The sequence below is a fragment of the Scyliorhinus canicula genome, chromosome 4 (assembly GCF_902713615.1).
Source record: "Scyliorhinus canicula chromosome 4, sScyCan1.1, whole genome shotgun sequence".
NCBI lineage: Eukaryota > Metazoa > Chordata > Chondrichthyes > Carcharhiniformes > Scyliorhinidae > Scyliorhinus > Scyliorhinus canicula.
This window is the reverse complement of record NC_052149.1, coordinates 92735507-92750317: the sequence shown is the minus strand read 5'-3', so window position 1 is coordinate 92750317 and position 14811 is coordinate 92735507. Positions and strand designations below refer to the sequence as shown.

The 14811-nt window shown below is 51.3% G+C and overlaps 1 protein-coding gene across 8 annotated transcripts in view; it reads left to right on the top strand.

Moving 5' to 3' along the window:
- The first annotated feature begins 2292 nt into the window (after positions 1–2292).
- Positions 2293–14811, top strand: part of nr5a2 (nuclear receptor subfamily 5, group A, member 2) — a 212636-nt gene continuing 200117 nt past the window's right edge. For 2 of the 8 annotated variants that reach the window (XM_038794820.1, XM_038794817.1), the window contains exons 1-3: positions 2293–2572; positions 7693–7821; positions 13932–14050. In XM_038794820.1, coding sequence (XP_038650748.1) covers positions 2509–2572; positions 7693–7821; positions 13932–14050 — 312 coding nt within the window. In that variant the 5' untranslated portion in view covers positions 2293–2508. Of the gene's footprint in view, positions 2573–4954; positions 5120–5363; positions 5409–7546; positions 7822–11357; positions 12565–13310; positions 13457–13931; positions 14051–14811 lie in introns of those variants that run through there. The other 6 variants (XM_038794818.1, XM_038794819.1, XM_038794822.1 and 3 more) reach the window with 6 other exon arrangements.

The window sequence follows — 14811 nt, the reverse complement described above, 5'->3', positions numbered from 1 at the left end:
TCCGGTCAATGGCCATCTTCCTCTTATTTACCCTATTAAAATCCTTCATTATTTTGAACCCCTCTGTCAAACTTCCCATTAACCCTCTCTGCTCTAAGGAGAACAACCCCAGCTTATTTTATCTCTCCATGTAGCTAACGTCTCACACCTCCATTGCCACTCCAGTAAATCTCTGCCAACTCTTTGACATCCTTCCTAAAGTATATTCCGCAAATGAGCAGCAGTGTACAAAAGATTCAAGAATATATCAGGCGGGATCAACCTATTCATGTAAATGAATTAAGGACTTTTCTGGAAAATTAGCACGAAGAATTCCAGAAAAACACATTTAACATTCTGACACTAATACACCACGGCATTGTTTCAGTGATCTTGTGGTGGAGGATTCAGTTGTGTAAAAAGGAATGCTCCTCAGCTTTGAAAGCAGCTAAATCAGCGAGGGCTAACAGAGACACATGGAATAGGAATGGAAGGGAAAATCCTGAATGCCAGTCCAAGTTAAGCTATGATTGGTTTAAAGGGAAATAGGTGTAAATGGTTAAAAATAGCAAGTATAGGACTAATATTAGGAAGCACCTCTTCATACAGGGTGATCAATACCTTGAATTCTTTAAATGGTAGGAGAGTAGAGACAAAATCCTGGAGTCATTCAATAGCTGGTAGGATTTTGTATTGGGAAGGCTGGTGCTTGCTATTTAAGGATAAACTGGAATTCATTTTTCCATTTTCTTTATTTTTGAGAGGATATCTAGTGTCAATACCAGCAGGGCTGGTTGAATATGCTCTCCATGTGTGATCTCTGGACTGCTGGGACCTGGAAAATATCATGTTGAGGAGTCTTAACCTGCCCCAGATTATATAATGCAGGATCTAAGAATAGTTGGGTTTTAAGCATACATATAAGGGGGGGGGGGGGGGGGAAGCTTTGCAGAAGCATTCCTCGGGCAAGAAAGGATTGTATATGTTCTGCAGTAGGTAGGTAGGATGTTTGTCTGAAGTGTTTTGACCAATATCTTAACATTTGAACTGTGTGTGTGTTCATGCCCTGTTCAGATCAGCACCTCCTCAAACTCACTTTTCCTCATGCCATCAACACTAGGAACATAGAAATGTTCAGAATCAAATACCCAATGGAAGTAAGCACTGGAGCAAAAATGCACGATTAAGTTAATAATTATGGTAGCAGTTCTAAATTTAAACAACATTGAAACAATCAGAACAAAACGAAATGTATGGTAAAGTTAGCCATGGCTTTCTTTTGTAACATGCTTGATTTTTAAAGGTTGGCAACATTTTCTCTTTCCAGAACAATGACACAACTGTACTTGCCATTTAATGTATAACTAGGCCTTAGTGAATGAGTGTGGAATGATCGATAAGGCTGGAGCTGAGTCAATGCCTGGGAATATGTCCAGTCCACAGTGTTTAGCAATTGAAATGAGCATTTTCTTTCCTTTCCCCCTGCCAATTCCCACCCCCTTCCATCCAATTCCTGATGTTGTTAGAATGTTCTCCCTTTTCCCAAATAATTTCCTAAAAGGTCAAGCGAATAAAAAAGCATTTTTCCCCACGACCTCATCAACACCAGATACCAGGCCAGAACATGTATGGCTTCATTGTCTGTATTCCTCGCCTGGTTCCTCCACTCAGTAACTCTCTGGGATATTGCTGGAAATGAGAAACATGGAAGAATGGGTGCACTGCACGGAACATGAACCAAGTGAAAGGCTCACACACTGCTGATGACCCCTTCCATTTCTGTGTAAGAGTGTCTTCTCCAACCCTCACGCACCAGTGGTATTTTTGACCTATAACTGAGAGAGTAAGCAGGTAATTACAAAAACGCTGCGCCCAAAATGTCCGATCACGTTTTTGCAAACAAAATAAAAGGGACTAGTATTAAAGTGACTCGCAGGAATCCGCAGAAGTGTGTTGATAATAAAGGGAATATCTACAGTTCACTGACTGGGTTGCTAATGACACAAACATGTCGAATCACAAAGCATTCGTTTGCAGATGCCGAAGTACGGTTCGGTCAGGTACTTATCCACAGAATGTGATCTCTTGACCCTCTGCCAGCACCTAAAACTCGAGTGAGCCGGAGGCCCGCAACATCTCTCACTCCTCTCCTAGTTAATCATTGATCTGCCATTATCTGAACAGCGTTCTTATCTTGCTTGCTTGTCAGTTTATAACAGGGCTTTCTTATCAACCTGGGCAACATCATGTGGCCATGCTGGGCCTGTAGCAAGCCACCAATTGCCCATCCTTCTCACTAAAGGGCAGCGTGTAATGGCGCGCACGGTTCACTGCAGGTCGCTGATCAGAGTCCGGCCAGACACATGCATCGCAGCCTCCACACATCTGCACTGATGTTTTAATTCCAGTTTCTGCGAAGGTTACCAAACTGCACCTTCTCGTCCCAAGGTCGGCAAAGTTTACAAGCCGCGCCTGTGTCGCTTGATGTTTTAAGCTGCACATTCAAGGGCGTCAGATTGGCAGCTAATAATGTCCAGTGGCCCTTCCTTCGGCAACTCACAGGCGGCCACAACCCCTGACCCAAGAACTCTTGGTAAGTGGGACTTCATTTGTTGAACGCTGCCGTTCAGACTGTGGGGGATCGAGAGATCTGACAGCACTCGGGCATGTTCCAGGCAAGGTGGAGCTCACACACACCCGCTGTGAGCTGGGGAAACAGGGGAATAAGCGAAATGAAAATCGCTGATTGTCACAAGTAGGCTTCAAATGAAGTTACTGTGAAAAGCCCCTCACAAAAATGGGAAATGTAGCAATGCGTGACTTCGCCCCTCTTCAGGCTGCTACTGTCGTTGCTGGGGACTTAATAAAGAAATCTGGCTGTCAACTGGTAAATTCAGCCCCTTCCTGTCGGCGGCTTCTGCTTATTTAAACCCCTGGTCTATTGATGTATTTGAATAAATTGTCACGTCTTAATTCTTCGAAGAATTCTTGTTTCTCTTAGAAACGGAAAGGCCCTTTACCTCCATCGAGTGAAAAGGGTTCAGTTCAAGGATAGGGACCATCTGTGACAGAGGCGGTTAAGATTCCCTTGTCGGATTTTCCATGGAACGGGGAAATATTATCCTGAAATAATGCCCCCCTTCCCCGGGAAGGGCTGCCTCCCGTCAGCTGGGAACACTGAAGATTGTTTTGCAGATGGTGTGAGTGGGCACACGCTGCCCCCTTTGCCAGGTCCTGGCTGCGGAGCTGGCACCAAGGCGTTGTGGGTCGGTGGTTGTGCCGGCAAACTGCACCGCACTTGGGTTCTTTAAAACGGGCCTGGAACCGGTCATGGACAGGCCTGGCTCAAGGAACAAGGTCGGTGCCACTCGGTCAACTCCGGGTACTTTAACATTAAAATTGAAGACAATTTTTCCCCAGTTGTAACTATGCAGGACGAAGTGCCCTGACAGTATAAAGTACACTGAAAGTTTTGGTAATAGGCACGGACATTCATATATATAAAATTATTGATGTGTTGCATTTCGCGCCTGCACTTTGAAGGGATTTGAAAATGAACATAGAGTATAGCTTCCTTTCACTGAGTATATCTTTGAATTTCCCAACATACTCCCTTTGAGTTTGGGGGTTTGCACACTTGTATTTCCCCGTACTAAACCCGAAACTATTCCCAAATCGCCCGCATTGCTAAATGCGTTGGGAAAGGCGTGTGGTTCCTGAATCCCGGGATCCCAGGAGGAGAGCAGCCGGATCCACTCACCCGCTGCTGAGGACGGGGCTGAAGTCATTTCGACCTGTTCGTTTTTACCGAAGTCAAGTGGACAAATAAAGATTCCAAAGGCAGTTTGGTGTCAGTGCGGGAGAAGGAATTGCTGAAACAGCGCTGCAGGAAAACTTGAGAAAGGTAGGCACATTCAGAAAACAGCAATTAAGAATAAAGGGAGATGTATGTCGGTGTCCGCAGGTGTGGCCCGAGTGGATATAGCATGATTAAAATAATGATTGAGAATTACCAGGGAGTAAGATTGATAACCGGTCTATGCGACTATCTTTGTGGAAGTAGTGAGAGTGTATTAAAGGACGCGTGGATGGACAGGTTGACAGACAGCCTGATAGATCAGTGACAGACACAACTGTCCAAATCACATGGCTTACTCGTGTGGTAATAACACAGGTTTGGATTGCTATATATTTAAATAGTCAAAACGTAACATCTTAATCAAATTCAGGATGGGCGTTCCCTGTTATCAGCTAATTGCAGTTCACTTCACCTTATTGGTCATGTATTTTTTTATCATATAGATATATTTATCAAGGCGAGAGAAAAAAGGGCTGATAAGTTAATACAAATATGAAGTGTGTCAAAAAAAAAAGCCTGGGAGGGAGGCGAGCAAATGGCAATAATTGAATTTTGCCCTGTGTTTTATTCCTGGCTCTGCTGAATTTGTGCGCGAATTCCTGAGACTTGGCTGTAATGTATTGACGGGGGTTGGGGGGGGGGGGGGGGGGGGAGAGAGAGAGAGAGAGAGAGAGAGGGGGAGAGAGAGAGAGAGACCTTTCCAAGCATGTGAGCTATCAGGAGGCACTGAAGAATAGTCTGGCAGTATTAATGACGGTCGCTTTTCAAAGGGACAATGTGGGTTTAATCTGGGCTAACTCGCTCCGGCTAGTATTACACTTGCAGTGGAACTGGCAGACAGCAACACACCAGGTTGTTTGGTTGGAATACAAGCTGAAGTCTGTTGCGACTCCCGTCAATCGACGTGAATCTCTCATAGCGGACAGATTAAAGATCAGGATTGGAGATTCGACAGTCAAGGGCGAACTCCTGGAAGTTTCAAATGGAGATTGGGGAATTGTTTCCCTGCCAGCCCAGCTATTTGATGTTGAAATGAAGAGCGCTTCCATCAATAAACTACCCAAGCTGGCTCAGTCACCACTACCCACTGCACCTTTTTACCTGCATTTGTCACATCTCCGCTCTCGCCAGAGACCTTCAGTCGGAGTGGCAGCTCTCTAAATTAATTGAGGGGGTTCTTTCCCTGCATTGAATGGGTGGGAAATTGAAGGGAAGAAGCGCCGACTGATCGAAGTTGCAGGATCGAATACGTCGTGACTTCTCATCAAACTACCAGTTTGTGTGAGCATCGCTTTCTGTGACAAAACTCACTCGCTGTGCACGAGTCGGGAACACAGTGCCTGGGGAATATTTACGGGCAGTCTGAGGTTGGCTTTGTGAGGGTCACGTGCAGCTGTATTGTAAAGCTGAAACAGCCAAACACCAAACTATTTCAGTGTTTGTTTTTCGCCCCTTCTGGAAATCCAACTCACCCCGTTCTTTTTAGATGGTCTGGAAAGAAGCGAAGCTGATTGGGACCGTGTCCTTTAAATTGCATTCGTGCAGAATCGAATGACAGGAATATAAACAGGTTGATAATCCCAAATTACACCAGAAATCCCTCCAAAATATCCCGCTATTTCGCACCATTTTATTAAGATTGTCATGTCATTTAAAACTTGTTTTGTATTCAACTTAAATGACGTGAATGATTCTGCAAAACCAACTGAGGGGGTATAAACAGAATCAGGGTGAAGTTAGTAAACTGTTCCTGGTTAATTGCAACTAATCTTGTTCCACATCGAAGCAAAAAGCCGTGGGTTGATCGTTTAAGAAATGCCGAGGTGCAAAGGTTCTCTTTTGATTCACCCGGGACTGTGTCAGCCTTTGGAAATAGCAGATACAAATCGTCTGGAAATTGCTTGCTTATTGGGCCAAGGTTCCCAAAGTACCTAATGAAGCCGCTTTCTGTGCACACCCCACCACCAACTTCACAACTTGCCCTTCCTTCTACTGCCGTCCCGCCAGGGGCTGGGAGTCCCGCCAGGGGCTGGGGTCCCGCTGCCGTCCCGCCAGGGGCTGGGGTCCCGCTGCCGTCCCGCCAGGGGCTGGGAGTCCCGCCAGGGGCTGGGGTCCCGCTGCCGTCCCGCTGCCGTCCCGCCAGGGGCTGGGGTCCCGCTGCCGTCCCGCCAGGGGCTGGGAGTCCCGCCAGGGGCTGGGATCCCGCTGCCGTCCAGCCAGGGGCTGAGGTCCCGCCAGGGGCTCGGATCACGCTGCCGTCCCGCCAGGGGCTGGGATCCCGCTGCCGTCCCGCCAGGGGCTGGGGGTCCCGCTGCCGTCCCGCCAGGGGCTGGGGTCCCGCTGCCGTTCCGCCAGGGGCTGGGATCCCGCTACCGTCCAGCCAGGGGCTGGGGTCCCGCTGCCGTCCCGCCAGGGGCTGGGGTCCCGCTACCGTCCAGCCAGGGGCTGGGGTCCCGCTGCCGTCCCGCCAGGGGCTGGGGTCCCGCCAGGGGCTCGGATCACGCTGCCGTCCCGCCAGGGGCTGGGGTCCCGCTGCCGTCCCGCCAGGGGCTGGGGTCCCGCTGCCGTCCCGCCAGGGGCTGGGGTCCCGCTACCGTCCAGCCAGGGGCTGGGGTCCCGCTGCCGTCCCGCCAGGGGCTGGGGTCCCGCCAGGGGCTCGGATCACGCTGCCGTCCCGCCAGGGGCTGGGGTCCCGCTGCCGTCCCGCCAGGGGCTGGGGTCCCGCCAGGGGCTGGGATCCCGCTGCCGTCCAGCCAGGGGCTGGGGTCCCGCCAGGGGCTCGGATCACGCTGCCGTCCCGCCAGGGGCTGGGGTCCCGCTGCCGTCCCGCCAGGGGCTGGGAGTCCCGCCAGGGGCTGGGATCATGCTGCCGTCCCGCCAGAGGCTGGGAGTCCCGCCAGGGGCTGGGATCATGCTGCCGTCCCGCCAGGGGCTGGGGTCCCGCTGCCGTCCCGCCAGGGGCTGCCACCCTTGACTCTATCTCTAGCCACCATGTGAATTGTGAGAACATATATGTCAAGTATCATTTACGATTCTACTTGCTGGCGTGGATAGTTTGTTAAAACTTCCTGCAAGATTTGATGTGACACATGGAACAGTAACAAAGCCCTACATACAGGAGGATGTCAAATTGGATAGTGGTGAAATACCAGTGATACTGTGCAAAGTACAGGGAGGATTATTCCCATTTCATTTCCTTACACTTTATTTCAGGAAGAATGTTGATACTATCCGGGAAAGGGGGAGGGGCTCCTGCTCCCTAGTGTTGTTCTATTGGCTCACTCGAGCTGACGTTCGGTCCGGCTGAAGTCCCGATTGGTCGGCGGGCTCCAGGTCGCTTGTAATCAAGGCTGGGAAAGCGCGGGTGAAGAGGAAGCGAGAGATTGAAGTTCAGGCAAACCCCTCAATGCAGCAGGCAGACTAGAATGAGTCCATGTCAGTCTGACCCGGGGGAGGGGGACAAGCCATGAGTCCTGACTCTTCCTATCACACACGCTAACACACAGACACATACAGAGAGACACACAGACACATACAGAGAGACACACAGACACATACACAGAGAGAGGCACACACAGACACAGGGAGTGAGACACACAGACACATACACAGAGAGAGGCACACACAGACACAGGGAGTGAGACACACAGACACATACAGAGACACACAGACACATACAGAGAGGGAGACACACACAGACACATATAGAGAGAGAGACACACACAGGTACATACAGAGAGACGCACACAGACACAGAGAGTGAGACACACAGACACACTGCTCGGTGAAGTTACACTCGATCTCATCTGCAAGTCAAGCTGTTTGTATCGCGCTCTGTGTCTCTCCCCGTTCAGGTCTTCGGTTACTGGACGGAGCGTCTCCCCACAGCCAGGCCGGGAGTAGTGCCATGCTGCCCAAAGCCGAGGCAGAATCCATTGCTATTACCCGCTCGCATGGGGGTCGGATGCCGGGAACAATGCACGGTAAGGGAACTGCGTTTTGTACTCAACAACCTGGTCAGTTCATCGATTTAATAAACCGCTCATCTGAGGACACCGGGCTTCTGGGCGACCCCGGGGTGGGTCGGGAGGAGCGGGGGTGTCAGCTCTTTGAGCTATAACACGTTAGGAGCTCAAAACTGGATAACAGGACAGTTGATATTTGCGTGCCTTGTCAATCCCAATGCTTCTATGATGCAGATAGGCTTCTTTCTGTGGAGGTGTCCAGAAGTTCAGCGATGTTAAAACAAGAGACTGGATTTGGACGAGTGTGATGTGAACCGTGTCTTGCTGTATTGACTGAGTTGTTCCTGTGCGTTTGCTCTTGTGTGGTTGCACACTCACAGCTCCCTTTACAAACTGACAATTTCACTAACTCAAAAAGTTCATTTCTCTCCCCTCTCTCTCTCTCTCTGTGAGGGTGGAGTAAATGTCTGTTAATTCCTCAGATGAGAAGTGTCAGGCTGGTTTTAGACCTGATGTTCGAGCTCAGGTTGCAGACAGCGCACGAAAGTCTTTTCTCCGCCGTTCAGAGTGGGGGGGGGGGGGGGGTTGCAGATAGTTCAGGGTTATCCAGAAAGGATGCACTTGGATAACCAATTTCACAGCAAAAGCGGAAGGAACTTTGTGTAGTTACATGAAGGTTCAAATGTCACTTTGTCAAAAGCGTCACCGCTCAAAGCTGTACATCGGGCTACATGGACGCACCTAATATTGGCCTGTGAAATAGCCGGTTAGCACACCCCCATCTACTGAGCAGGCCTACCCTATGTCGACCTTTAAATCAGGGGCAGAGAGTCATGGACAGAACCAGTGTAATGTTTCCGAAATGTAAAAGAAAACAATCCCAATTCGGTATGAATTTGACCTGAAATCCTCATTGACACAGACAGGGAAACGTGTCTCTCTGCGCTTCATTGCTGGCCAGCTTGGATCAATTGGAACGAAAAGTTTCTGCGCGTTTTGATCTTGCCCCCAGGCCGGAGGTACAGCCACACAACCGTCAGTTTTGTCTTTTATTTAATCGCCGTGTAATTTCTGGCTCGATCCGCTGACACTTCCAGGCAACACCCCCGCTGCTTTGTCCCTTTATTTTGTGTGTGAATGACCGGGTTTAAGCCCCCCTCCACACTCGGGAAATGAATGCTGAATAGCTCACTTCCCCGGGGCTGGACTTGGAGCGGCTGCACTGGGAACTGGAATGGGGATTTTCCATGGGACACTCCGGATTGTCCTGTTTATGAAGCAAACCGGGCCTTTCTGTAAGAACACATTGCTTCAACCGGTCCTCACCACACTGCTCAATGACAGAGACTTGAGTGCTTACTGTCTCCGGTAGCGCGGCCACATCATTGACTGTATGTTCATCCAAACCAGACAAAATCTTGAATTCCTCTTCACCCCTGGCCTGGCGTTTTGACCTGTGTGTTTAACGCTATTTGAATGATCCTGCCTGGTCAGAACTGCAGCAGAATCTCGTCATGCCCGCACCAAGGAATGATGTACCCCTCTCCTCTGAATGTTTCCCCTTTACTGACACCAAGTATGTTATTCCTCTTCAGACTCCTCGCACACATCATCATATTGCTGCTGGCTTTATCTTCCTTTCGCGGTGTGAGCAGTTGGACTTTTACTTTAGAGCTTCCGCGAGCTGAGCCCAACCACTGGAATTCCAGGGAATAGTGGGAAAGGCCAGGGGCCTGGGAGAGTCTGCCTTTGCAGAGCTTGGCCCGGGAGTGTCTGCCTTTGCAGAGCCAGGCCTGGGAGAGTCTGCCTTTGCACAGCCTGGCCCGGGATAATCTGCCTTTGCAGAGCCAGGCCCGGGAGTGTCTGCCTTTGCAGAGCTTGACCTGGGAGAGTCTGCATATGCAGAGCCTGGCCCGGGAGTGTCTGCCTTTGCAGAGCCAGGCCTGGGAGAGTCTGCCTTTGCAGAGCCAGGCCCGGGAGTGTCTGCCTTTGCAGAGCCAGGCCTGGGAGAGTCTGCCTTTGCAGAGCCTGACCCGGGAGTGTCTGCCTTTGCAGAGCCTGGCCCGGGAGAGTCTGCCTTTGCAGAGCCTGACCTGGGAGTGTCTGCCTTTGCAGAGCCAGGCCTGGGAGTGTCTGCCTTTGCAGAGCCTGGCCCAGGAGAGTCTGCCTTTGCAGAGCCAGGCCTGGGAGAGTCTGCCTTTGCAGAGCCTGGCCCGGGAGTGTCTGCCTTTGCAGAGCCAGGCCTGGGAGAGTCTGCCTTTGCAGAGCCTGGCCCAGGAGAGTCTGCCTTTGCAGAGCCTGGCCTGGGAGTGTCTGCCTTTGCAGAGCCAGGCCTGGGAGAGTCTGCCTTTGCAGAGCCAGGCCTGGGAGAGTCTGCCTTTGCAGAGCCTGGCCCAGGAGAGTCTGCCTTTGCAGAGCCAGGCCTGGGAGTGTCTGCCTTTGCAGAGCCAGGCCTGGGAGTGTCTGCCTTTGCAGAGCCTGACCCGGGAGTGTCTGCCTTTGCAGAGCCAGGCCTGGGAGAGTCTGCCTTTGCAGAGCCTGACCTGGGAGTGTCTGCCTTTGCAGAGCCTGGCCCGGGAGTGTCTGCCTTTGCAGAGCCTGGCCCGGGAGAGTCTGCCTTTGCAGAGCCAGGCCTGGGAGTGTCTGCCTTTGCAGAGCCAGGCCTGGGAGTGTCTGCCTTTGCAGAGCCAGGCCTGGGAGAGTCTGCCTTTGCAGAGCCTGACCTGGGAGTGTCTGCCTTTGCAGAGCCTGGCCCGGGAGAGTCTGCCTTTGCAGAGCCAGGCCCGGGAGAGTCTGCCTTTGCAGAGCCTGACCCGGGAGTGTCTGCCTTTGCAGAGCCTGACCCGGGAGTGTCTGCCTTTACAGAGCCAGGCCTGGGAGTGTCTGCCTTTGCAGAGCCAGGCCTGGGAGTGTCTGCCTTTGCAGAGCCTGGCCCGGGAGAGTCTGCCTTTGCAGAGCCAGGCCTGGGAGAGTCTGCCTTTGCAGAGCCTGACCTGGGAGTGTCTGCCTTTGCAGAGCCTGGCCCGGGAGTGTCTGCCTTTGCAGAGCCTGGCCCGGGAGAGTCTGCCTTTGCAGAGCCAGGCCTGGGAGTGTCTGCCTTTGCAGAGCCAGGCCTGGGAGAGTCTGCCTTTGCAGAGCCAGGCCTGGGAGAGTCTGCCTTTGCAGAGCCTGGCCCAGGAGAGTCTGCCTTTGCAGAGCCAGGCCTGGGAGAGTCTGCCTTTGCAGAGCCAGGCCTGGGAGAGTCTGCCTTTGCAGAGCCAGGCCTGGGAGAGTCTGCCTTTGCAGAGCCTGGCCCAGGAGAGTCTGCCTTTGCAGAGCCAGGCCCGGATAGTCAGCCCAGCTTGCTCGCAGCTCCAGAAAGCACCTGTCTGGCGGGGTACACGTGCGCATCTGTGTTATTCCAACCACTTTAATTCAGAATATTACAATAAGCATATAAATAACGAGACCCAGGAATAGAGCAGCTCACATAGTTCTGTAAATAGCAGAGGCAGCCGCAAGGGGGGTTATCTATCTTAGAAAACGAAGCGCCGCCCCGCTGAATCCCAACCAAGACTGCCATTGACACTTTTTTTTTTAAATCCCCAAATTGGGTGTTGGGGAAGGAGAGGATCGTTTCTCGGTTCTCCCGTTTTGTGCCACTTCCTAATGTGGAACCTCCTTCCTCAGGCGAGGGTGATCTGCTTTGTAAAATCGAAGCGGTCTTGCTGGACACTTTTGCACATCAGAACGACCAGGAGTGGTCCTGGCGGATGAGACAGGCGCCAACTCGGACAGAGCCCGCCGCTGCTTTCACATCTTAAACTCCTCAGATGAGCCCCAAGTCCAGCGGCAGTTTTAACTTTTTGTTTTTGGTTGTCGAAGCCACTCGCGGGGAAAGCACCGAGTTAACATTTCACCTTTCCAAAAGAGAGAGAGAGAAACAGCTTCTTAAGGAATGTGAACTTTGAAACCATCAACACAGCCCGAAGGAAAGGATTAGACCCGTTTACCATCGAATATTTCAGTAATTACAGGGAGCATCCACATATTTCCCTCTGTCTGGACATTTCACAGCTCAGACCTAAGAGGTGTACATGTGTGGATGTACACACATCTGTTTGTAAGCCTTCCAGATCAGGTGCTTGGCAGATCTCGTTGGGGCAAAGTTTTGCTGAAGGATGTTTCTCACTTTCCCCCGTCCCAATAATCAGTTTCTGATCAAAAACAGCATTCAACACTCGTCCAGTCCAGCTGAGCACTGCTAATTTGCAAAGGTTGGGGTTGGGAGGGGGGTCAGTAAATAGAAATCTCCAGCGAGGTATTTTGAAAGAAAATGCATTCTGTTGAAACCGGACAATCGTTCATACACAGCGGAGGCAGTGAACTTGTTCTTGTTGTGATCTGCAATGGTCGGCAATGATCTGCTTTCCGCTCAGAGATGCAATGGGAAATGTTAGATGTGATGTGAGCAACAACAACAAAAAAAAATCTATTTTATGGACCGTGACTTGTCTTTCAAATCCAGCGAGGCTTCCTCTGGTTGCATTTTGTAAGTGATCCAGTGTCCTGACCTGACAGTGATCTAAATACCAGACAATCTCTGGCACTGCAGCCAAGCAAGTCGACACAGAGGACAAATCTCAATATTTCCATCTCCCCCCTCCACCCGGACGCGTCTCTCTGAGATATTTTATTGGCCCGGTCTTGTGGCCGGGGTGATGCTGTTCGACTTGTCGCTGTTTCTTTTGTGGGACGGCGGATGCTGATGGGCCTTAGAAGGTGAGATTCATCTAGCTTTTAATAAAGGCTCTTTAACAGCGAGGTTCCAGCATTTAGAGAGGAAGACCTTAAAGGCGGGACCCTTGCAAGTATAGAAAGAAGGACTTTTATTAAAGATTGAGGTTCTGACTTTATAATAAAGGCAATTAAAGGTAAGTTTCTACTTTTTAAAAAATGTGTTCGCCATAACCAAGTTAAATAAATGTCAGGCAATCCAAAATGAGATGAGCACGGCGCTACCAAGGCGAACGGCACGTCGTAAAATGCACAGGTTTGCCGTGTTCAACTTCCATTCTGAATTCGCCTGCAGAATCTTCCAGAGTGACCTTTCGAAACTGAGGAACGTGCAGGGAGATCAAATAGGAATTAGTGAGAATTTAGATCCCGCCTCAAGCTGATAATCAATCAATAAAATAATGTGTTAAAAAAAAACAAGCGTGAGGGAATGGTTCTAAAGTTTAATATTGCAGAGTTTGGTTTGCAGTCAGGCGGGATCTGTATGGTTTCAATTCCCTCAACCCAAGTTGCCGGTCGCCTCCATCTATTGAGAGCGCTGTAGATAAATTCCACTCTGGGATCTTTTTGTATATATATCTCCCAAAGGGCGTCAACCCACCTTGTCCTGTGCCGGGATGCAGGCCCCCAGTGAACCCGACGCACAGCAAAAGAACCCTCTTTGAGCAGCTGTCTGAATTTGATTCGTCCCCATAAAGTTTCTCTCAATAGTTATTTACATTTTATTGCAGTCACCTATCCGCTGACGCCAAGCACCTAAGTCAGTCTGAGAGTCAAAACAACTTTGCCCGAATTTGAATTCTTGAAAGTGACCTGAAATTGACGAGCTTTAGTGTTGAAACAAAAAGGACCCACCCGTTTTTGTCAGTTTCACAAGGTGCGTTACCATTACATGCACGTTTTGGTTACTTTTCCTTCCTCTCTCCGCCTGCTTTCTATCAGTAAAAACCGGTGTTAAGATTCCAGCTCTTGTTATGTGATGGTCAGTAAACCCTTTATTTTTTTGTAAATGGTCATGACCACCCCCCCCCCCCCCCCCCCCCAAGCTTGAAGTTAAAAAATACCCCCCCCCTCCCTTCCCATCCCCCTCCCATCCAATCGCTTCCTCCCTCCACTCCCATCATTTCGGCTGTTAGATGCTCCCAAGTTCGTAAGTGTCTGGAGGGAAGGGAATAAATAAACCGCGTGTGCATCCCCCTTCCAAGCCGGACTCCGGATCGATGCTGTATTTATAGCGGAACTGATTTACACCCCGGCGCGGTGTCATTACAATTGACTTGTCTGTCTATGTGTGTGTGTGTTTGCACACATTGTGCTTTCTGAAGAAGTGTGCTGTTCTTCCCTCTCCGCAGCCACCCAGTTTAAGATGATGGAGTATGCCTACGATGAGGATTTGGACGAGTTGTGCCCCGTTTGCGGTGACAAAGTCTCGGGCTACCACTACGGCCTGCTCACCTGTGAGAGCTGCAAGGTTAGTGTCGCTGGCCCCATTCCCCGCCGCACCTTGCGGCTTGGCCATCGGCGTGCTCCGGACGGGTCGGGTGGGGGGGGGGGGGGGGGACAGGTCGCATTTGTGCAGCTACTCATCCCACCCCTCCCCCCGCCCAGGATTTGGCCTATTTTAACACACTTTTAATCCAAACTCTATTTCTCCTTTTGGCAACTTTCTGCTCCCCGGCTCTAACTGTGGGAAGAAGCTTCGAATGTGTCCAGTCTCCCGGCCGCTTCTTTTGCACTCATTACAGTGGATGGTGCCCGGGCCCGGGGGGAGACCTGGACCTCCCAGCTCACCCATCCCCCTCAATGCATACCTACCCCACTGGGGGGAGGGGGCCCTTCCAGCTCACCCCATCCCCCTCAATGTACCACCCACCCACTAAGGGGGGGGGGGGGTCCTGGACCTCCCAGCTCACCCCATCCCCCTCAATGCATACCCACCCCACTGGGGGGGAGGGGGCCCTTCCAGCTCACCCCATCCCCCTCAATGTACCACCCACCCACTAAGGGGGGGGGTCCTGGACCTCCCAGCTCACCCCATCCCCCTCAATGCATACCCACCCCACTGGGGGGGAGGGGGCCCTTCCAGCTCACCCCATCCCCCTCAATGTACCACCCACCCACTAAGGGGGGGGGGGTCCTGGACCTCCCAGCTCACCCCATCCCCCTCAATGTATACCCACCCCACTGGGTGGAGGGGTCCTCCCAGCTCACCCCATCCCCCTCAATGTACCA